Here is a 25,445-nt window from a genome sequence, read left to right as displayed (position 1 = left end):
ATGGTGTAGGCGAGGGTATAGTGGTATGGGGTGTGTGGGTGGATGGTGTAGGCGAGGGTATAGTGGTATGAGGAGGGTACATGGGGGGTGTGGGTGGATGGTGTAGGCGAGGGTATAGTGGTATGGGGGGGTGTGGATGGATGGTGTAGGCGAGGGTATAGTGGTATGAGGAGGGTACATGGGGGGTGTGGGTGGATGATGTAGGCGAGGGTATAGTGGTATGGGGTGTGTGGGTGGATGGTGTAGGCGAGGGTATAGTGGTATGGGGTGTGTGGGTGGATGGTGTAGGCGAGGGTATAGTGGTATGGGGTGTGTGGGAGGATGGTGTAGGCGAGGGTATAGTGGTATGAGGAGGGTACATGGGGGGTGTGGGTCGATGGTGTAGGCGAGGGTATAGTGGTATGGGGTGTGTGGGTGGATGGTGTAGGCGAGGGTATAGTGGTATGGGGGGTGTGGGTGGATGGTGTAGGCGAGGGTATAGTGGTATGAGAAGGGTACATGGGGGGGTGTGGGTGGATGGTGTAGGCGAGGGTATAGTGGTATGAGGAGGATATATGGGGGGTGTGGGTGGATGGTGTAGGCGAGGGTATAGTGGTATGAGGAGGGTGGTTGTGGGTGGATGGTGTAGTGGTATGGGGGGGTGTGGGTGGATGGTGTAGGCGAGGGTATAATGGTATAATGGTATGAGGAGGATACATGGGGTGTGTGGGAGGATGGTGTAGGCGAGGGTATAGTGGTATGAGGAGGGTACATGGGGGGTGTGGGAGGATGGTGTAGGCGAGGGTATAGTGGTATGTGGAGGGTACATGGGGTGTGTGGAGGTATACAGCAGGCCAGGATGTTTTCATGCAACAAGATAAGAAATATCTAATGTTAGCACCATACACTGCTACATGGACTTTGAAGGTCAAGGATGTTCACAGCTTATTTACCAGCTCTGGTTAATGCTGTTGCACTACTCTTGTAGGAGTTTTTCAAGAGCATCCGCAACTGTTCCCCTGGCTCCATGGGGAACGCTCCTGGCTCCATGGGGAACGCTCCTGCCCTGGAGTATCTCAGCTTCATCACTTCACGACAGGAGCACCCCCACAGAGGTGAGTCCATGTTGCAGCGGAGTGAATCTTTGTTGTAGCTTGGCGAGTGTGTTGTAGCTTGGCGAGTGTGTTGTAGCTTTGCGAGTGTGTTGTAGCTTGGCGAGTGTGTTGTAGCTTGGCGAGTGTGTTGTAGCTTGACGAGTGTGTTGTAGCTTGGCGAGTGTGTTGTTGCTTGACGAGTGTGTTGTAGCTTGGCGAGTCTTTGTTTTAGCTTAATCAGTCTGTCAATCTGTCAATATATAGATATATATAGATATATATTGTACTATATATATATATATGTATGTACTTGTGATTACTGGTGTGTGTGTGTGTGTATATATATTGTATTATATGTATAGTAATGTACTAGGTAGTGACTACCGGAGTCTGTGTATATATATATTTTTACTATTTTTATACTAATGTGCTTGTGATTAATGGTATGTGTGTATATATATATATTGTACTATATATATACTAATGTACTTGTGATTACTGGTGTGTGTGTATATATATATATTGTACTATATATATACTAATGTACTAGGTAGTGATTACTGGTATGTGTGTATATAGAGGTTATCATGCGAGTGTGTTTGGGAATGGTAAATATCCTGTATTAGGAATAAACATTGTATTTAGCGAACCTTGGCGAGCTAAATACATAGTGTTTATTCCTAATACAGGATATTTACCATCCCCAAACACACAAGCGTGATAACCTCTTTATCATATAATGTCACTCTTTAATTCTGTGCTTCTAAATCGCTTTCACTCTCTCACAAACATTACCGCAACATTGCGAGTTTTCCTGGAATGCGCGCATTAATATTTATTTCCTCACAGGGTAAGTGATGTGTCAGTCGGACAGTGACAGTAGCCAATATAGTTCCAACTGAAATCTGTTTCTTATACAGTGGCGAAGCAACATATACGCAAAACAATTGTTTTTAATTGCCTTTCGCAGCAATCCATCAGTCTGTCCGCTAGAGTAACTGCCTTTTGTCAAAGGGAAGCTACTCTAACCCTAGTCTATGAGACGTCACGGCCACATCAGACGTTGTTGACAGTCGATCTGTCCTGTCATAACGTTAAGAAGTGTAGTCAGATGTACACACAGCGACAAAACGAAACAAGGTTCAAACATATTTCAGCCAAATCCAACTATTTTAATTTGGGGAGAAGGTTTTAAGCCGCAGAGGTCTACAAGCACAGATATGGCTACTGATCCCGCTTGGCTAGGCCTCGTGCCCTTGCAAAATTGTTTCGAAATTTATATCTCCAAAGTTGCCAAAACGTATAAAATGCCTTAGCTACGTCACAGTTAGACACTGATTTTCAGTATATTAGACTGATGAGGACGACGCCATGTTTGTTTATAAACAGTGAAAGTAGTCTTACTTGACCTTTGATATTTGCATATGACCCCAACGGATATCGTTTTTATCCGTTGGCTTTATCCTGCCGGGAAACCTACCCATTATATGATAAATATATATATTGTACTATATATATACTAATGTACTAGGTAGTGATTACTGGTATGTGTGCATATATATATATTGTACTATATATATATACTAATGTACTAGGTAGTGATTACTGGTGTGTGTGTATATATATATATTGTACTATATATATATACTAATGTACTAGGTAGTGATTACTGGTGTGTGTGTATATATATATATTGTACTATATATATATACTAATGTACTAGGTAGTGATTACTGGTATGTGTGCATATATATATATTGTACTATATATATATACTAATGTACTAGGTAGTGATTACTGGTATGTGTGCATATATATATATTGTACTATATATATATACTAATGTACTAGGTAGTGATTACTGGTGTGTGTGTATATATATATATTGTACTATATATATATACTAATGTACTAGGTAGTGATTACTGGTGTGTGTGTATATATATATATTGTACTATATATATATACTAATGTACTAGGTAGTGATTACTGGTGTGTGTGTATATATATATATTGTACTATATATATATACTAATGTACTAGGTAGTGATTACTGGTGTGTGTGTATATATATATATTGTACTATATATATATACTAATGTACTAGGTAGTGATTACTGGTGTGTGTGTATATATATATATTGTACTATATATATATACTAATGTACTAGGTAGTGATTACTGGTATGTGTGCATATATATATATTGTACTATATATATATACTAATGTACTAGGTAGTGATTACTGGTGTGTGTGTATATATATATATTGTACTATATATATATACTAATGTACTAGGTAGTGATTACTGGTATGTGTGCATATATATATATTGTACTATATATATATACTAATGTACTAGGTAGTGATTACTGGTATGTGTGTATATATATATATTGTACTATATATATATACTAATGTACTAGGTAGTGATTACTGGTATGTGTGCATATATATATATTGTACTATATATATATACTAATGTACTAGGTAGTGATTACTGGTATGTGTGTATATATATATATATTGTACTATATATATATACTAATGTACTAGGTAGTGATTACTGGTATGTGTGCATATATATATATTGTACTATATATATATACTAATGTACTAGGTAGTGATTACTGGTATGTGTGTATATATATATATTGTACTATATATATATACTAATGTACTAGGTAGTGATTACTGGTATGTGTGTATATATATGTACTATATGTATAGTAATGTACTAAGTAGTGATTACCGATGTCTGTATATATATATATATTGTCCTATATATACTAATGTACTAGGTAGTGATTACTGGTGTGTGAGTGTGTATATATATTGTACCATATGTATAGTAATGTACTAAGTAGTGATTACCGATGTATGTCTGTCTGTTATATGTATATATATATATTGTGATTACTGGTATGTGTGTATATATATTTATTGTACTATATATATATACTAATGTACTTGTGATTACTGGTGTGTGTGTGTGTGTGTGTGTGTGTGTGTGTGTGTGTGTATATGTATATATATATATATACTCTTCAAAAAAAGAAACTTGACGTAGATGTAAAACCACTTTTTGCCAAATATCTAAAACAATTACATTAAATGAGAACCAAATAAGTCAAACAGAATTTTACAGCTTCATCCAAACGCAACCGCCTGTAAAAAACAACAACTGTTCATACAGTCCTTATAACGGCAGTAGAGGCGGTGACAGAATGCCAAGACTGAATGCAGCTCAACGGAGCAATGCCTTTGGGAGATTACAAGCTGGAGCAACTCAGTAAGAAGTGGCCAGGCACTTTGGCTTATCCAGACAGACAATCTCCGCACTGTGGACCCGATACAACAACACCAACAGAGTTGACGACAGACCAAGTTCAGGAAGAACAAGGGTGACAACCTAAGCACAAGATCGATACATCCGGCTTCGACACCTCCAAGACCGCAGTACCACAGCCACGTCTACAACAACACAGATCCCTGGGGTACGCAGAATATCAGATCAAACGATACTCAACAGACTGAGGGAGGCTGGAGGTTTGCACGAAGACCTGTTCGCCATCATGTATTGACCCCATGTCATCTGGCGGACCATCTGCTTTGGTGCCAACAGAGAGTTAGATGGGCATGTGCAAGATGGAGCAATGTACCGTTTACTGACGAGTCCCGTTTCCTACTCACACGTGCTGATGGGCGCGCACTTGTCTATAGATGTCGGGGTGAATGTTACACCCCCAACTGTGTGCAGCAGGTTGTCCCATTTTGCGGCGGGAGTGTCATGGTATGGGCCAGAATTCATCACGGGGGGTAGGACGCCTCTCGTGCATGTGGCAGGTGCATTGACAGGTGTGCGTTACAGAGACTTGATCCTATAGCCTTACGTTCTTCATCACGTCAACGTTCCTGGCGGACAGTTCCAGCAGGACAACGCTCGACCGCATTTTGCATGTGTTTGTCAGGACTTCTTGCAGCACAACAACATCCAGACATTAACCTTGGCCAGCCCGGTCACCAGATTTGTCCCCGATTGAGCAACTGTGGGACGAGTTGGATCGATGCGTTCGCAGAAGGAATCCACCGCCCCAAACACTTCCGGCGCTTCTTGATGCACTTCAGCATGAATGGCAGCACATCCAACAGCGTGTTATTGACAACTTGATTGCATCTATGGGTCGTCGGTGTCAAGCTGTGATTGATGCACGTGGTGGGCACAACCGATACTGACATTTGCTGTACCCCTGTGACATTAACTGTATCATGTACGTGTGTCTGTCTAGGTGACACGATTAATGTTTTGAACATTGTGTACATTGATCCTCAAACAGTGTTTTAATTATGGTTTCTGTGTCCTATTTTGGACAATCGCATTATATTACATTTTGAAAGTCAGTGTCAAGTTTTCTTTTTTTGAAGAGTATGTGTGTATATATATATATATATAGTACTATATGTATAGTAATGTACTAAGTAGTGATTACTGGTGAGTGTGTATATATATATATATTGTACTATATATATACTAATGTACTTGTGATTACTGGTGTGTATATATATAGTAGTGTAATATGCATAGTAATGTAGTAGGTAGTGATTACTGGTATGTGTGTATATATATATGTATTGTACCATATGTATAGTAATGTACTAAGTAGTGATAACCAATGTCTGTACATATATATTGTCCTATATATACTAATGTACTAGGTAGTGATAACTGGTGTGTGTGTGTATATATATATATATATATATATATTGTAAATCGCACAATTACCAAGCAAGTGACTTCGTCACCATTACCGATGCTCCCCACAAAGATACCTACATTTCCTTATTATTTCCAAAACTGTATTTCATTTTATTGATCAATGTGACCATACGACCTTATACTATCAGTAAAAGTGACAAATGCGCTTATGAACTGCGCAGCAAAGGTCGTGAACTAGTCTAGATTTCTACTGTATCATCCGGGTACTCACGTGAAAAAACAATAACAAAGGCAACAACCAGTCCTGGGGAATTGCTTTAGATCAGTGCCCCCTTAACATAAAGTTTTTTAGACATATTCCCTGAAATTACTTTTGAGGCTCTTATATGGTCAAACTTGATAAAAAAAAAAATATTTATGAGAAGACAAATTTATTTGACAAGATAACAAACATACATCAGGGAATCAGGAGTGTTCATAGATTCTTCTCGGCAACAGATTGACGGGCTCTGGTGGGGGGGCTTTCACTTGACTCAACAGATGAGTCTTTGCGACTGGGTCAAAGGCCGATACGAGCCAGCGTGTATGTATTGTTTAGCGGAAGTACGCTACTCAGTGGTTCCATTTGGTGTGTGTTTGGATTAATGTCAGGTTGGATTAAGGCGAGGATTCTCCTGTATTTTCTTTAGATGTAAATTCACTGATGCTTGAGAGGAGCATTCTTTTGGAGACGCATTAATTTCATGATTTACAGTATTTTGATCTCATTTCTATCCTATGTTTTGATTACTCTAAGACTAATTGTTAAGTTGACCATATGGGAGCCTCAGAAGTAATTTCAGGGAATATGTCTAACAAACATGATGTTAAATCAGGAAATATGTATAATACCTGAAAAAATTAGGGATTATGTATATTCCCTGAGTGAATCAGACATGTACTCAGTAGTGATTACTGGTTGACATATACATTGTACTACATGGTGATTACTGGAAGATACAAGTTTACTTGTGGCAAGTGACGTTGTAGGGCAATTAGCCGTTTCTGAAAGGGCTGTGTGCATATGAGGTGATACAGTCATGCTGTAACATTGTAACATTGTCTGCTGTGTGGTCAGCCAGGCATGCAATAGGCTTGCTAGTAGATTAAGGTGATTAGGCCAAGAGATCATGTTTGGTGTGTGTGTTGGGGGGGGGGGCTACTCAGCCTGACTACCAGGGTCATGGAGGGAATTACTTGGCTGAGATTGTCCACAGGTAATACAACAAACAGGTACAACAATTACTTAATGCCGTGTTTATTAGAATTAAGGTATTAACACAGGTAGCTGGTCAGTGGGAGAGAATGTCTGCCCGTAGTGGTGTGTGTTGTGATGGAAGGCTTTTACTAAGTGTTCATGGAGACCTGGTGATGTCAGTGAGGATCCATTGCTCCGAGGTAAAGATTGTGTGTCAGGATTACATGCTCTCATGTGGTGTTGGTGTCCAGGGTAGTGGTGTGGGGGTCGGTGTCCGGGGTAGTGGTGTGGGGGTCGCTGTCCGGGGTAGTGGTGTGGGGGTCGGTGTCCGGGGTAGTGGTGTGGGGGTCGGTGTCCAGGGTAGTGGTGTTGGGGTCGGTGTCCGGGGTAGTGGTGTGGGGAGGGCACTAACAATTGGCCAGGTTGATGTATCTTTTCTGTGGCTAGTTTTGTTACAGTAAATCAGTTTCATTGCTGAATGATTGGGTTCACATCCATCAGAGGAATTGATCTTGAAATCTGTGATGGATTATTTTTCAGTTATATTACTATCAGCTGATGTTTTTGGAGGTTTGTTTGTTGTTATTTACAGGGAGATTACTTACAGAGTTTGCTCTTAATGTGCTACTTTTCTATTCAGATAATTTCATATCATTTCAAATTTTAGACAATTCTGTGCACTTACGACAACCCTCTTCTGTGCTTATCCTTGACCCTTGACCTGTGTACTATATGACCACCCAGCAAACAATTCTACGTTGTGACAACGTTGTGAGGTTACGATGTCACAATACAAATCTGTAGACTCCCAGATTTGTTGCTACAACGTTGTGTGTAAACCAAAATATGAAGATGTTGCGATGATGTATGTTTCGCATGAGTATGGCTGATAATACAACCAATGCAGGATGTCCATGTCCTACATGATGACAAGGTATATCTCACACTTTAAACATAGTTGCTCCCTTAAACAACCCTGGCATGTCCATCATTGTGACAAGGTATATCTCACACTTTAAACATAGTTGCTCCCTTAAACAACCCTGGCATGTCCATCATTGTGACAAGGTATATCTCACACTTTAAACATAGTTGCTCCCTTAAACAACCCTGGCATGTCCATCATTGTGACAAGGTATATCTCACACTTTAAACATAGTTGCTCCCTTAAACAACCCTGGCATGTCCATCATTGTGACAAGGTATATCTGACACTTTAAACATAGTTGCTCCCTGAAACAACCCTGGCATGTCCATCATTGTGACAAGGTATATCTGACACTTTAAACATAGTTGCTCCCTTAAACAACCCTGGCATGTCCATCATTGTGACAAGGTATATCTCACACTTTAAACATAGTTGCTCCCTTAAACAACCCTGGCATGTCCATCATTGTGACAAGGTATATCTGACACTTTAAACATAGTTGCTCCCTTAAACAACCCTGGCATGTCCATCATTGTGACAAGGTATATCTGACACTTTAAACATAGTTGCTCCCTTAAACAACCCTGGCATGTCCATCATTGTGACAAGGTATATCTCACACTTTAAACATAGTTGCTCCCTTAAACAACCCTGGCATGTCCATCATTGTGACAAGGTATATCTCACACTTTAAACATAGTTGCTCCCTTAAACAACCCTGGCATGTCCATCATTGTGACAAGGTATATCTCACACTTTAAACATAGTTGCTCCCTTAAACAACCCTGGCATGTCCACACATATTTTATTCGACCCCTATAACAGATTTTCTTGGTGTGACATAAATTTAATTCATTCTGTTGTATATGGAGTCCTAGATTTAGTCTTCATTTGTTCCTGTAGATGATCTCTGCAATATAAAACACAGAATCGGTCTACTTGTTCCTGTAGATGATCTCTGCAATATAAACCACAGAATCAGTCTACTTGTTCCTGTAGATGATCTCTGCAATATAAACCACAGAATCAGTCTACTTGTTCCTGTAGATGATCTCTGCAATATAAAACACAGAATCAGTCTACTTGTTCCTGTAGATGATCTCTGCAATATAAAATACAGAATCGGTCTACTTGTTCCTGTAGATGATCTCTGCAATATAAAACACAGAATCAGTCTACTTGTTCCTGTAGATGATCTCTGCAATATAAAACAACACAGAATCAGTCTACTTGTTCCTGTAGATGATCTCTGCAATATAAAACACAGAATCAGTCTACTTGTTCCTGTAGATGATCTCTGCAATATAAAACAACACAGAATCAGTCTACTTGTTCCTGTAGATGATCTCTGCAATATAAAACACAGAATCAGTCTACTTGTTCCTGTAGATGATCTCTGCAATATAAAATACAGAATCGGTCTACTTGTTCCTGTAGATGATCTCTGCAATATAAAACACAGAATCAGTCTACTTGTTCCTGTAGATGATCTCTGCGATATAAAACAACACAGAATCAGTCTACTTGTTCCTGTAGATGATCTCTGCGATATAAAACACAGAATCAGTCTACTTGTTCCTGTAGATGATCTCTGCAATATAAAACACAGAATCAGTCTACTTGTTCCTGTAGATGATCTCTGCGATATAAAACACAGAATCAGTCTACTTGTTCCTGTAGATGATCTCTGCAATATAAAACACAGAATCAGTCTACTTGTTCCTGTAGATGATCTCTGCAATATAAAACACAGAATTGGTCTACTTGTTCCTGTAGATGATCTCTGCAATATAAAACACAGAATTGGTCTACTTGTTCCTGTAGATGATCTCTGCAATATAAAACACAGAATCAGTCTACTTGTTCCTGTAGATGATCTCTGCAATATAAAACACAGAATCAGTCTACTTGTTCCTGTAGGTGATCTCTGCAATATAAAACACAGAATCGGTCTACTTGTTCCTGTAGATGATCTCTGCAATATAAAACACAGAATCTGTCTACTTGTTCCTGTAGATGATCTCTGCAATATAAAACACAGAATCTGTCTACTTGTTCCTGTAGATGATCTCTGCAATATAAAACACAGAATCTGTCTACTTGTTCCTGTAGATGATCTCTGCAATATAAAACACAGAATCAGTCTACTTGTTCCTGTAGATGATCTCTGCAATATAAAACAACACAGAATCAGTCTACTTGTTCCTGTAGATGATCTCTGCAATATAAAACACAGAATCAGTCTACTTGTTCCTGTAGATGATCTCTGCAATATAAAACACAGAATCAGTCTACTTGTTCCTGTAGATGATCTCTGCAATATAAAACAACACAGAATCAGTCTACTTGTTCCTGTAGATGATCTCTGCAATATAAAACACAGAATCAGTCTACTTGTTCCTGTAGATGATCTCTGCAATATAAAACAACACAGAATCAGTCTACTTGTTCCTGTAGATGATCTCTGCAATATAAAACACAGAATCAGTCTACTTGTTCCTGTAGATGATCTCTGCAATATAAAACACAGAATCAGTCTACTTGTTCCTGTAGATGATCTCTGCATTTTAAAACACAGAATCGGTCTACTTGTTCCTGTAGATGATCTCTGCAATATAAACCACAGAATCAGTCTACTTGTTCCTGTAGATGATCTCTGCAATATAAAACACAGAATCTGTCTACTTGTTCCTGTAGATGATCTCTGCAATATAAAACACAGAATCTGTCTACTTGTTCCTGTAGATGATCTCTGCAATATAAAACACAGAATCTGTCTACTTGTTCCTGTAGATGATCTCTGCATTTTACAACACAGAATCGGTCTACTTGTTCCTGTAGATGATCTCTGCAATATAAAACACAGAATCTGTCTACTTGTTCCTGTAGATGATCTCTGCAATATAAAACACAGAATCTGTCTACTTGTTCCTGTAGATGATCTCTGCAATATAAACCACAGAATCGGTCTACTTGTTCCTGTAGATGATCTCTGCATTTTAAAACACAGAATCGGTCTACTTGTTCCTGTAGATGATCTCTGCAATATAAAACACAGAATCTGTCTACTTGTTCCTGTAGATGATCTCTGCAATATAAAACACAGAATCTGTCTACTTGTTCCTGTAGATGATCTCTGCAATATAAAACACAGAATCAGTCTACTTGTTCCTGTAGATGATCTCTGCAATATAAAACACAGAATCAGTCTACTTGTTCCTGTAGATGATCTCTGCAATATAAAACACAGAATCAGTCTACTTGTTCCTGTAGGTGATCTCTGCAATATAAAACACAGAATCAGTCTACTTGTTCCTGTAGATGATCTCTGCAATATAAAACACAGAATCAGTCTACTTGTTCCTGTAGATGATCTCTGCGATATAAAACAACACAGAATCAGTCTACTTGTTCCTGTAGATGATCTCTGCAATATAAAACAACACAGAATCAGTCTACTTGTTCCTGTAGATGATCTCTGCAATATAAAACACAGAATCAGTCTACTTGTTCCTGTAGATGATCTCTGCAATATAAAACAACACAGAATCAGTCTACTTGTTCCTGTAGATGATCTCTGCAATATAAAACACAGAATCAGTCTACTTGTTCCTGTAGATGATCTCTGCGATATAAAACAACACAGAATCAGTCTACTTGTTCCTGTAGATGATCTCTGCAATATAAAATACAGAATCGGTCTACTTGTTCCTGTAGATGATCTCTGCGATATAAAACAACAGTCTACTTGTAGTACAAGTACAACATTTTCCCTTACGCATACAAATAATGTATTAATTCATAGAAAGTTCCAAAAATTCTATTTCAGTATTAGTATTGATATTAATTTATATGAATATTTAAGAATTGACTTCAAAATGCTTTTGCGTGAATTGAAGAAACACATATACAGGTAGACACACAGTTTAAATTCACTCAAAAGATTCTTAAACCACCAAGCTAAATAAATTCAAACAGATTCTTAAACCACACCTTTTTAATTAATATATGTAATTATATTATCCAATAATGTAATTATGTTACTTAAAACAAGACAGGGGTGATACAACTCTCTGACATTTAATATGCCATTTTGTTTCATGACATATTGCATGAGAATAGAAACAATTTATTGATCAAGAACAATTACCTAAAGTGATCCAGATCCAGAGATGCACAGCAGTCTTCATACAGTCCTTTTGGCAACATGGTGTCAATGGCATCAGGAAATTGTAAAGTAGTTTTACTCACCACAAAATCAATGCTCTGTCGATTGTGAGTACTCTCCTGAGATGTTCCCTTTCGACGTGAAACAGTTGATCTCACGCCCACACAAAATATGGGCAGCCAAATGTTTGAATGTAACTGCATGCAATCTGTAAACAGCTACTAACAAATGATATGAAGTTTGTGTTACTCACATAGGGCTGTTATTAGACATATATATATGTAGGAAATTAAACTTATGGGATATTATAAGTTGTTTCTTGTGCGTTATTACAACGTTGTGTGGTGTCTGATGTCTGATGCACAACGTTCTCACATCGTGTTTGTGCAACGTTGTAGTTATGTGGTGAAATAACATTATACTAATGTTATCATGTTTAAAGTAGTTTTAAAGAATGAAAATCCAAATGCTGAATAAAAAATGAAAGTAATGTATTACCTCCTTGGTTTTCTGACGAAATCAAGCTGGTTTTGATGAAACATTTCCATTCCAATGACTATGGTTTAGCAAACTGTAGTTACAAAAACATTGTAGGATGTCAAAGGCACAATGTTCTCACAACATATTTTTGCAATGTTGTAATTACGTTGTAAAATAATGTTCTACTGCGACGTAATTAATACGTTGTGGAAACGTTACATCACAACGTTACCAATCTACAACTTTACCACAACATTGTAACAACGTTACATCACAACGTTACCAATCTACAACCATACCACAACATTGTCAAAACGTTACATCACAGCGTTACCAATCTACAACCATACCACAACATTGTCAAAATGTTGACAATCTACAACCTTACCACAAAATTGTCAAAACGTTACATCACGACGTTACCAATCTGCAACCTTACCACAACGTTGTGAAAACGTTTCATCACAACGTTACCAATCTGCAACCTTACCACAACATTGTAAAAACGTTACCAATCTGCAAACTTACCACAACATTGTAAAAACGTTACCAATCTACAACCTTACCACAACGTTGTTAAAACGTAACCAATCTACAGCTATACCGAAACGTTGTAAAAACGTTACCAATCTACAACCTTACCACAACGTTGTTAAAACGTTACCAATCTACAACCTTACCACAACATTGTAAAAACGTAACATCACAACGTTACCAATCTGCAACCTTACCACAACGTTGTGAAAACGTTACCAATCTGCAACCTTACCACAACAGTGTAAAAACGTTACATCACAACGTTACCAATCTTCAACCTTACCACAACGTTGTGAAAACGTTACCAATCTGCAACCTTACCACAACGTTGTAAAAACGTTACCAATCTACAACCTTACCACAACAGTGTAAAAACGTTACATCACAACGTTACCAATCTGCAACCTTACCACAACGTTGTTAAAACGTTACCAATCTGCAACCTTACCACAACAGTGTAAAAACGTTACATCACAACGTTACCAATCTGCAACCTTACCACAACATTGTAAAAACTTTACCAATCTACAACCTTACCACAACAGTGTAAAAACGTTACATCACAACGTTACCAATCTATAACCTTACCACAACATTGTAAAAACGTTACATCACAACGTTCCCAATCTACAACCTTACCACAACATTGTAAAAACGTTATATCACAACATTACCAATCTACAACCTTACCACAACAGTGTAAAAACGTTACATCACAACATTACCAATCTGCAACCTTACCACAACATTGTAAAAACGTTACCAATCTACAACCTTACCACAACGATGTAAAAATGTTACCAATCTACAGCTATACCGAAACGTTGTAAAAACATTACCAATCTACAACCTTACCACAACATTGTAAAAACGTAACATCACAACGTTACCAATCTGCAACCTTACCACAACGTTGTTAAAACGTTATATCACAACGTTACCAATCTACAACCTTACCACAACGTTGTGAAAACTTGTGTTAGCTGGGCAGGCTCTTGCATCAGCCTGCAAGTCTTGGAGATCATTGATTTTGTATCTTAACCTGATTGTTGATAAATGATGTCATACAGTGGTAGTATACAGTTATATTCAGGTGTGTTGACCCACTGGTTTATACTGTCATAGTGTACTTCAGAACATGTCCTTTAAGCTTGGTAAGAGAATGGGTTGAATTGGTTGAGAGAATTGGTTGAGAGAATGGGTTCAATTGGTTTAGAGAATGGGTTGAATCGGTTGAGAGAATGGGTTGAATTGGTTGAGATATTGGTTGAATTAGTTGAATTGGTTGAGAGAATGGGTTGAATTGGTTTAGAGAATGGGTTGAATCGGTTTAGAGAATTGGTTGAATCGGTTGAGAGAATGGGTTGAATTGGTTGAGAGAATGGGTTGAATCGGTTGAGGGAATTGGTTGTATCGATTGAAAGAATGGGTTGAATTGGTTGAGATATTGGTTGAATCGGTTGAGAGAAAGGGTTCAATTGGTTTAGAGAATGGGTTGAATCGGATGAGAGAATGGGTTCAATCGGTTGAGAGAATGGGTTCTATTGGTTGAGAATGGGTTGAATTGGTTGAGAGAATTGGTTGAATCAGTTGAGAGAATGGGTTTTCAACGTTGTTAAAACGTTACCAATCTGCAACCTTACCACAACATTGTAAAAACTTTACCAATCTACAACCTTACCACAACAGTGTAAAAACGTTACATCACAACGTTACCAATCAGCAACCTTACCACAACGTTGTTTTAACGTTACCAATCTACAACCTTACCACAACGTTGTGAAAACGTTACATCACAACGTTACCAATCTATTGGTTGAGAATGGGTTGAATTGGTTGAGAGAATTGGTTGAATCAGTTGAGAGAATGGGTTGAATCAGTTGAGAGAATGTGTGGAATCGGTTGAGAGATTTGGTTGAATCAGTTGAGAGAATAGGTTGAATTGGTTGAGAGAATGGGTTCAATTTTGTTTAGAGAATGAGTTGAATGGGTTGAGAGAATTGGTTGAATTGGTTGAGAGAATGGGTTGAATTAGTTGAATTGGTTGAGAGAATGGGTTGAATTGGTTTAGAGAATGGGTTGAATTGGTTGAGAGAATTGGTTGAATTGGTTGAGAGAATGGGTTGAGAGAATGGGTTGAATTGGTTGAGAGAATGGGTTGAATTGGTTGAGAAAATGGGTTGAATCGGTTGAGAGAAAAAGTTAAATTGGTTGAGAAAATAAGTTGAATCAGTCGAGAGAATAAGTTGAATTGGTCCTATCGAATATCTTAACAATTAAGATTTGACTTAAAGATTCCCTCCATGGTGTCCCTGAGAATGGGTTGGTCCTGTAGCCTAACACTGTCCAGTTGTCTACAGGAGAATAGGTGGCATCTCATGGAAGTTATTTGTGTTGTTGGGGTTGTGTGGGTTGTGTGGGTTGTGGGGGTTGTGTGGGTTGTGGGGGTGGTGCTCTCCAGAGAGTAAACATGACGTCCATGCATTGTGTGGCAGTGTGGATATGTCTGGGATGTCGTAACATCATGGATTCTTGGACAAACCAGAACCAGTCCATACAGCTTAGTGTACTGAAGACCTACAGGAGGGCTGGCCGGGGCACAAACACTGACTGTGTTGAAGATGGATCATGGGTGGTGGCACGAAGGGCTTGTTGACAGCTGGAAGTGGTCCTTCGGTGTTTACTCAGGTCAAACATGGCTGTGTCCCACGTATGTGTGGCGGTATGTCTGAGGCGGTCAGTGATGGGAAGTTCACTGCAACAATGCCTGGACTAGCTACAAGCTCTGTTGGGGAGGCAGCGTTCTGTGGAGTCACATCAACCAGAATAGTCACTTGTGTCACATGTTGTTATGCTGTTTGACCGACAAGTCGTGACCTTTAAACTGGACCCAGGAGAAGTAACTCTGTCTTAATCTGTATGTATGTCTGTCTGAATCTGTATGTATGTCTGGATGTATGTCTGTATGTCTGTATGTATGTCTGGATGTCTGTCTGAATCTGTATGTCTGTATGTATGTCTGTAAGTCTGTAAGTCTGTATGTATGTCTGGATGTCTGTATTTATGTCTGTATGTCTGTAAGTCTGTATGTCTGTATGTCTGTCTGTATGTCTGTATGCCTGTATGTATGTCTGTATATATGTCTGTATGTCTGTATGCATGAATGTCTGTATGCATGAATGTCTGTATGTATGACTGTATGTCTGTCTGAATATGTCTGTCTGTCTGTCTGTCTGTCTGTATGTATGTCTATGTCTGTATGTCTGTATGTCTGTTTATATGTCTGGATGTCTCTGAATATGTATGTATGTCTGTATGTATGTCTGTATGTGTGTAAGTCTGTGTGTATGTATGTCTGTATGTCTGGAGGTATGTCTGTATGACTATGTATGTATGTCTGTATGTCTGTATGTATGTCTGAATCTGTAAGTCTGTATGTATGTATGACTGTATGTCTGTCTGTCTGTCTGTCTGTAAGTCTGTATGTCTGTATGTATGTCTGTATGTATGTCTGTATGTATGTCTGTATGTCTGTAAGTCTGTATGTATGTCTGTATGACTGTATGTATGTCTGTATGACTGTATGTATGTCTGTAAGTCTGTCTGTATGTCTGTAAGTCTGTATGTATGTCTGTATGTATGTCTGTATGACTGTATGTATGACTATGTATGTCTGTCTGTAAGTCTGTCTGTAAGTCTGTATGTATGTCTGTAAGTCTGTAAGTCTGCATGTCTGTATGTATGTCTGTATATATGTCTGGATGCATGTATGTCTGTATGTATGACTGTATGTCTGTCTGTCTGTAAGTCTGTCTGTATGTCTGTAAGTATGTATGTCTGTAAGTCTGTATGTATGTATGTCTGTATGTCTGTCTGTCTGTATGTATGTCTATGTATGTATGTATGTATGTATGTATGTATGTATGTATGTCTGTCTGTATGTATATATGTCTGTATGTATGACTGTATGTCTGTCTGTCTGTATGTATGTATGTATGTCTGTATGTATGTATGTATGTATGTATGTATGTCTGTATGTATGACTGTATGTATATATGTCTGTATGTATGTCTGTCTGTATGTATGTATGTCTGTATGTATGTATGACTGTATGTCTGTCTGTATGTATATATGTCTGTATGTATGTATGTCTGTCTGTATGTATATATGTCTGTATGTATGTATGACTGTATGTCTGTCTGTATGTATGTATGTATGTCTGTCTGTATGTATGTATATATGTCTGTATGTATGTATGACTGTATGTCTGTCTGTATGTATATATGTCTGTATGTCTGTCTGTATGTCTGTATGTATGTCTGTATGTATGTATGTATGTCTGTCTGTATGTATGTCTGTATGTATATATGTCTGTATGTATATATGACTGTATGTATGTATGACTGTATGTATGTCTGTATGTATGTATATATGTCTGTATGTCTGTCTGTATGTCTGTAAGTCTGTATGTCTGTATGTATGTCTGTATGTCTGTATATCTGTATGTATGTACGTCTGTATGTCTGTAAGTCTGTATGTATGTCTGTATGACTGTATGTATGACTGTATGTATGTCTGTCTGTAAGTCTGTATGTATGTCTGTAAGTCTGCATGTCTGTATGTATGTCTGTATATATGTCTAGATGCATGTATGTCTGTATGTATGACTGTATGTCTGTATGTATGACTGTATGTCTGTCTGTCTGTAAGTCTGTATGTATGTAAGTCTGTATGTCTGTATGTATGTCTATGTATGTATGTCTGGATGTCTGTATGTATGTCTGTATGTCTGTATGAATGTCTGTATGTCTGTCTGGATGCCTGTATGTCTGTATGTCTGGATGCCTGTATGTCTGTATGTATGTCTGTATGTATGACTGTATGTATGTCTGTATGTATGTCTGGATGTCTGGATGTCTGTATGTCTGTCTGTCTGTCTGTATGTCTGTTTGGATGTCTTTATGTCTGTCTGGATGTGTGTATGTATGTCTGTATGTCTGTCTGTATGGATGTCTGTCTGGATGTCTGTCTGTCTGTCTGGATGCCTGTATGTCTGTATGTCTGTCTGTATGTCTGTATGTATGTCTGCATGGATGTCTGTATGGATGTCTGTCTGGATGTCTGTATGTCTTGATGTCTGTCTGGATGTCTGTATGTCTTGATGTCTGTATGTCTTGATGTCTGTATATATGTCTGTATGTCTGTCTGGATGTCTGTATGTCTGTCTGGATGTCTGTATGTCTGCCTGGATGTATGGATGGATGTCTGGATGTCTGGATGGATGGATGGATGGACATCTGGATGGATGGATGTCTGTCTGGATGGACGTCCACATATCATGTGATGCCAGTTTGTTCGATGGCTGCCTGATCCGGCTGTGTGTATAATCTAGACACATTGTGACACCTACAGGATCAATGCAGTCCGGGTAGCTAATACTCAAACATTGATTTTCGGGCTCTAAATGTGTGGCCATCGACTTTGGCAGATTAATGTTGTGTCATTTACAAAACACTGCAGCTTCTAAAGGTTTATGCATAATGGTGATTTTGTACCACTGTTTGTGATTCTAATTGCTTAGGTTGGCTGCTGGTTGCTGTTACTGACCGAGTGATGTGGAAAGGCTCTGTGTGTTCAGTGTATTTTAGGGACAGGTCACATTATGCTGGATGCTAACACTGTCTTGCATAATGGGAATACTTTGAATAGGGTGAATATTGGGATGATTGTAAATACTTTGAATAGGGTGAATATTGGGATGATTGTAAATTCTTTGAATAGGGTGAATATTGGGATGATTGTAAATTCTTTGAATAGGGTGAATATTGGGATGATTGTAAATACTTTGGATAGGGTGAATATTGGGATGATTGTAAATACTTTGAATAGGGTGAATATTGGGATGATTGTAAATACTTTGAATAGGGTGAATATTGGGATGATTGTAAATACTGGGAATATGGTGAAAACTTATTTCCAGAACACCATCAAATGATGTTACATGTATGCTAATTGTGTCATTTTGACAATTTGCTTTGTTTAATAAAATCCCCAAGTATTTATTATCAGCTGTCGTGACAAGACAAAATGACTGCATTAGATAGCACTGCCTAACGATGATAAACGAGCTGGAATTATATATCGTGTTTTCTGTCTCCAGATCGAGACCTAAACAACAGCAGTCAGCCCCGGCAGACAGATCGCCACAGTCTCGAAAACAGCCTTGCCACGGAGTGAGTGTATATTGTTTTGTGTCCTGTAGTAGCAGGCAAGGCTCCGGTTAGGGCAGCAAACACAGAACAGCCTACTGGTGTGTGAGTTGACAGCTGACTTTATTTGCAAATACGCTAGTTGTTTCTGAACTCGCGAAAAGAAATGCGAACCACAGAAACATATAGAGAAGTATGTACGTTAAGAACTCCAATGCATAAACAGTTCATCCAATTTAATATGCTATGCATACTATAAACATTATTTATACTTGATATTTTACATTAATGTATCAAACATGCTGAGCAGTAGTAACACTTACCCTTGTGGTTTTGAGCCAAATTACATCTAAAAATACTTAAGACGGTTACATAAATACCGCCTCTACAAATTGCCATGGTATCAACATAATATGAACACAAAATATACACATAACTTACCACTGTGTGGCAATGAGCTGGCAACTATGTCAGCGTTGGCAGATCACAGGCATCGTAACATCGATTGCCATATTCTAGAAAACTTTAAACAATAAGGCCGCATAAGAAAAAGGAAATGGCCAATAAAATTAAGAACATGTAAAATACATACATACTGCATTCACACATGTAGCTAGATGGTATTTAAGTAATGATTGATAGTTAAATTTGATTATGGATTTAGTTTAGATTTAACTAAAGTGTTCAACAAATTAAGAGGGAACAGGTATAGAATATCTGAAGATATCGAGATAACATGTATACTTATTATGAAGTACTAGTTTATGTTTAAAACTATTTTCAGTTTGACATATATAGATATATATATAAAAGATGTATAATAACCAATCAATGCATTACCTTAATGCATCTAATTCATAAAACTAAATACACAGACATCTCTACAAGATACATAAATATGAACCAAACACAAACTAACCTTATAGAGATCCTGATCACAAAAAATATATCAGCCACTGATTTGAATGCAATCCACAGCACCACTGATTTCCTTCAAGTGTAAGTGACCAACTAATTTAGAAAAGTCAGCTAAAAACAGAAGAAACCTTTTACTTACATAATACAGAAACTGGGAAGGAAAACAAAGCAAGATGCTTGTGCTGTTGGTGACTGTTAAGGTGAAAGTGGCTATTGTTATGTTAGTAGTTATGTAAGTACTGGAGCTAGTCTAATTGTTGTTGTTTTTATACTGCTCAAGTAATCTAGCTTGAGAAAGAAACAGGCTAAACAGAAACAAGACAATTAAAAGACTTTATTAAAATATTTACAAAATAGCAATGAAATCAACTCGGCCACATGTCCTAACCCACACCAGACATTAACTCAAAAAGAAGTCCACTCTATGCCACACTATACCACAACACAACACAACACAACATAACACAAGACAAGACACCCGAACCACACAAAACAATGCATCTGAACAACAGAACACATTTGAACCACACAACACAACACATTTGAACAACACAACACAACACATCTGAACAACAAACACATCTGAACAACACAACACATCTGAACCACACAACACAACACATCTGAACCACACAACACAACACTTCTGAACAACACAACACACCTGAACCACACAGCACAACATGGCATATCTGAACAACAAACACATCTGAACCAAACAACACAACATGGCATATCTGAACAACACAACACATCTGAACCAAACAACACAACATGGCATATCTGAACCACACAACATATTACAACACATCTGAACCACACAACACAACACATCTGAACCACACAACACAACACTTCTGAACCACACAACACAACACATCTGAACCAAACAACACATCTGAACCACACAACACAACACATCTGAACCACACAACACAACGCATCTGAACCACACAACACAACGCATCTGAACCACATAACACAACACATCTGAACCACGTAACACAACGCATCTGAACCACACAACACAACACATCTGAACCACACAACACAACACACCTGAACCACACACCACAACACTTCTGAACCACACAACACAACACTTCTGAACCACACAACACATCTGAACCAAACAACACAACATGGCATATCTGAACCACACAACACAACACATCTGAACCACATAACACAACACATCTGAACCACACAACACAACACATCTGAACCACACAACACAACAAATCTGAACCACACAACACATTACAACACATCTGAACCACACAACAAAACACATCTGAACCACACAACACAACACATCTGAACCACACAACACAACAAATCTGAACCACACAACACATTACAACACATCTGAACCACACAACACAACACATCTGAACCACACAACAAAACACATCTGAACCACACAACACAACACATCTGAACCACACAACACATTACAACACATCTGAACCACACAACAAAACACATCTGAACCACACAACACAACACATCTGAACCACACAACACAACACATCTGAACCACACAACACATTACAACACATCTGAACCACACAACACATTACAACACATCTGAACCACATAACACAACACATCTGAACCACACAACACATTACAACACATCTGAACCACACAACACAGCACATCTGAACCACACAACAAAACACATCTGAACCACACAACACAACACATCTGAACCACACAACACATTACAACACATCTGAACCACACAACAAAACACATCTGAACCACACAACAAAACACATCTGAACCACACAACACATCTGAACCACACAACACATTACAACACATCTGAACCACACAACACATCTGAACCAAACAACACAACATGGCATATCTGAACCACACAACACAACACATCTGAACCACACAACAAAACACATCTGAACCACACAACACAACACATCTGAACCACACAACACAGCACATCTGAACCACACAACACATTTCAACACATCTGAACCACACAACAAAACACATCTGAACCACACAACACATTACAACACATCTGAACCACACAACACATTACAACACATCTGAACCACACAACACAACACATCTGAATCACAAACTAGGTAATGTTTTGAGAAATAGGTGATATGTAACAATCCCTATCATGAATCAGTGCACGAATATCCAGCACTTTGTTCTTGTTGACTGTCCAAATGATTGCCAGAATAGTGTTGGAAGTTGGCCAGATTTAGCCATCGAATCCACATCTGGCAAATAGATACAATGCAAATCAGGTTGTAAACAGCCTCAAATCACCTTCCTGTTGCTCTAATATAGGTATAGTGAGGCTTCCAGAGTAATGGGTACTGGTATGTTTGTTTGCAAGGGAGGTAACTCTAAATCACACTTTGGGTTATGATCTGTGGCCACAACAGCATTAGACATTGTACGTGTGTAATGATAAGTGTTAATGTCAACAGAAGTCCATTAATCTATATTAAGTAGTCATACCCCAGCAGTTTCTAGCAGCTAAGTCAAGAGAGAGCTCTCCCTTGAGCTGTAACAAGATGGCCACCATTCTGACCACATGGTCTGAATAAAAGGGCTTTTTAACACGAAGTACCTTTCTTCAGTTATTGTTACAAACCACTACATGGTGTCAGAAGTAAGTCTACCCATCAAAGAAGTTACTGACAACGATAATGAATAACTTGGAGCCTCCCCAACCTTTGGAACTTGCTGGAAATGTGAGTGAAAACTGGCGCCGTTTCAAGCAAGCATGGGAATGCTACTACACCATTACTGTTGATGGTAAAAACAAACCTGATGTCTACAAGTCATCTTTATTGCTGCATTGCGTTGGAGAAATTGCCAGAGAAGTATTTAATTCTTTTGAATGGGCTGAAGAGGAAGATGAACAGAAAGTTGAAAAAATCTTAGAAAAATTTGAGCAATACTGTGTTCCCAGAAAAAATGTGACATTTGAGAGATACAAATTTTTTACATGTTCACAAAAGGCAGACCAGACAATAGATCAGTATGTTAGTGAATTGCAACAAAAAGCTAAATCTTGTGAATTTGGACAACTGGAAGACAGTTTGGTTAGAGACAGAATAGTGTGTGGCGTGTACAACAGTGCTTATCGAGAGAAATTACTGCGTGATGATAGATTAACTCTTTCAAAAGCAATAGACACATGTCGTGCTGCAGAAATGGCAAGTTGTCAAGCTAAAGAAGTACGTGAAGATTGTGCAGTTCATTACATAAAATCCAAACCAAAGTCAAAACCAAAACAGAAAATTAACTACAAGCAAATAAGTAAACAAGAAACAGTAAAACAAGAGCTTTGTGGACGGTGTGGAAGAAATCATATGTAACCTTAGGTTCCGGGTACCTTACCCTTCTACCTTTGGTCACTTGTACTTATCAACTACTCCTTGGTTCTAGGGATGATGTAGCTCTCTCAAAATCACAAGTCAGATGGTTTGCTCCAGTCCTTTTTATTTATGATAGAATTAATCATAAATATACACACATGGTCCTCAGCTAAGTTCTTGTTGTTGCCTGCATTACTTAAATACAACACATACCTAGATGATGCGTTGAAGAGCCTTATGGTTTTTCTGATGAACGTTTAACTCTACTTCTTTTCTGACTCGGAATCCCCAAACCACAGTGAACCTTTCTGTTCAGCTGTATGCTCCCGACTCCCTGCACCACTCTCGGACAACTAACAAAATACTATCGATGATAATCTTAGCTCCTCCCTCCAAAATCACATTTGACATCATGAGAAATGAGTCATAATGGTCATTCCCCAATTTCCATAGTAATTAGCTTTACCATAAAGCCCTTCTGGACTAACCACTTTGAGTACCTCTTTAGGGTCATTGGTCAACTTGGACATACTCATATAACCAAATCAAATACCCTCAACTACCTCTGCCAGACTGGAAGGCACCGAAAAGATACCCAATCCTGTTATTTAGACATTCCAATCAAGCAGTAGTAATCAGAAATACTTGATCACCACTAATCTAACAATCCCGTTCTATCCATCTGTCTCTCTTCTGACATCTTTATTGCAGGACCGTATTCTACTAATTTCCTCAGACCAACGAAAAGTTATCTCTATCACTCAATAGAAGCAAAATCCCTGGGGGTTATGCTCTCACCCTGTACGGTCACTTCTCTCATATGCATCCATATTTCTACCCAAAAGCTTAATTTAGTAAACTACATTTTAAGTAAATATTAAAAAAACCTTTTTCCAAAATACCCTGGTTATACATACCCCAAAACAGAAATGTCCAGCATCTGGTCAAAAGTGTTTGAAATGTGGTCTTCTCGGACATTTTGCTACACAATGTAGATCTCATTCAGGTCGATCCTGACGTGTCTATAATATTGATGCAGAAGCATGTGATTATCCACCAGAAGATGCAGAATTCTTCGTTGATGTTGTGGATACAGACAGTCAGAGGGTCTCTTACTCAAAGGCTTGGATGATGTCACTTGACATAAATGGAACACAGGTACCCCTCAAACTTGACAGCGGCTCAGACATGAACCTCATCAGCTTGTCACAGTAGAATAAACTAAAATACCAGCCACCATTAGAACCTCCTAAGATGAGCCTAAAAGCTTATGGTGGACTTGACATACCTGTTGAAAGACAGGCAGAGCTCACAGTCATCTACAAAGGTAAACCATACAAGACTGTATTCATGGTAACGCCAGACAACAATAGATGTATCCTTGGTGTGGAGGATTGTGAGAGACTGAGATGTATTCACAGGGCTTGGATGCTTGCCTGGTGAACATACCATAACAGTTGACAAAGAAGTCACACCAGTCATAGAAGCTTGTAGAAAAGTGCCGTTTACTCTCCATGATCAACTTAAAGAAGAGTTGAACAGAATGAAATCACTTGGAGTGATCACAGAGGTTACAGAACCTACTGAATGGGTTAGTTCGATGGTGACTGTACACAAGAAACAAGGGAAATTGAGAATATGCCTAGATCCTCGCAATTTGAATCTAGCAGTTCAGAGAGAACACTATAAACTCCCAACTCGTGAAGAAGTGATGTCGCAGTTTGCTGGTGCTAAAGTGTTTATCAAGCTGGACACCTCCTCAGGCTTTTGGCAAATGAAGCTAGATCATGCCAGCTCAATGCTGACAGC

The 25,445-nt window shown here is 38.5% G+C and overlaps 1 protein-coding gene across 2 annotated transcripts in view; it reads left to right on the top strand.

Moving 5' to 3' along the window:
- LOC139450201 (uncharacterized) overlaps positions 1-25,445 on the top strand; it is a 125,532-nt gene that overhangs the window by 53,719 nt on the left and 46,368 nt on the right. For both annotated transcript variants that reach the window (XM_071231876.1, XM_071231878.1), the window contains exons 17-18: positions 968-1,094; positions 19,302-19,374. In XM_071231876.1, coding sequence (XP_071087977.1) covers positions 968-1,094; positions 19,302-19,374 — 200 coding nt within the window. The remainder of the gene's footprint in view (positions 1-967; positions 1,095-19,301; positions 19,375-25,445) is intronic.

The sequence above is a fragment of the Haliotis cracherodii genome, unplaced genomic scaffold, assembly GCF_022045235.1.
Source record: "Haliotis cracherodii isolate W230 unplaced genomic scaffold, xgHalCrac1.p SCAF_8, whole genome shotgun sequence".
Taxonomy (NCBI): Eukaryota; Metazoa; Mollusca; class Gastropoda; order Lepetellida; family Haliotidae; genus Haliotis; species Haliotis cracherodii.
The sequence above is the reverse complement of the archived record's forward strand: the minus strand, read 5'-3'. Positions and strand labels throughout refer to the sequence as shown.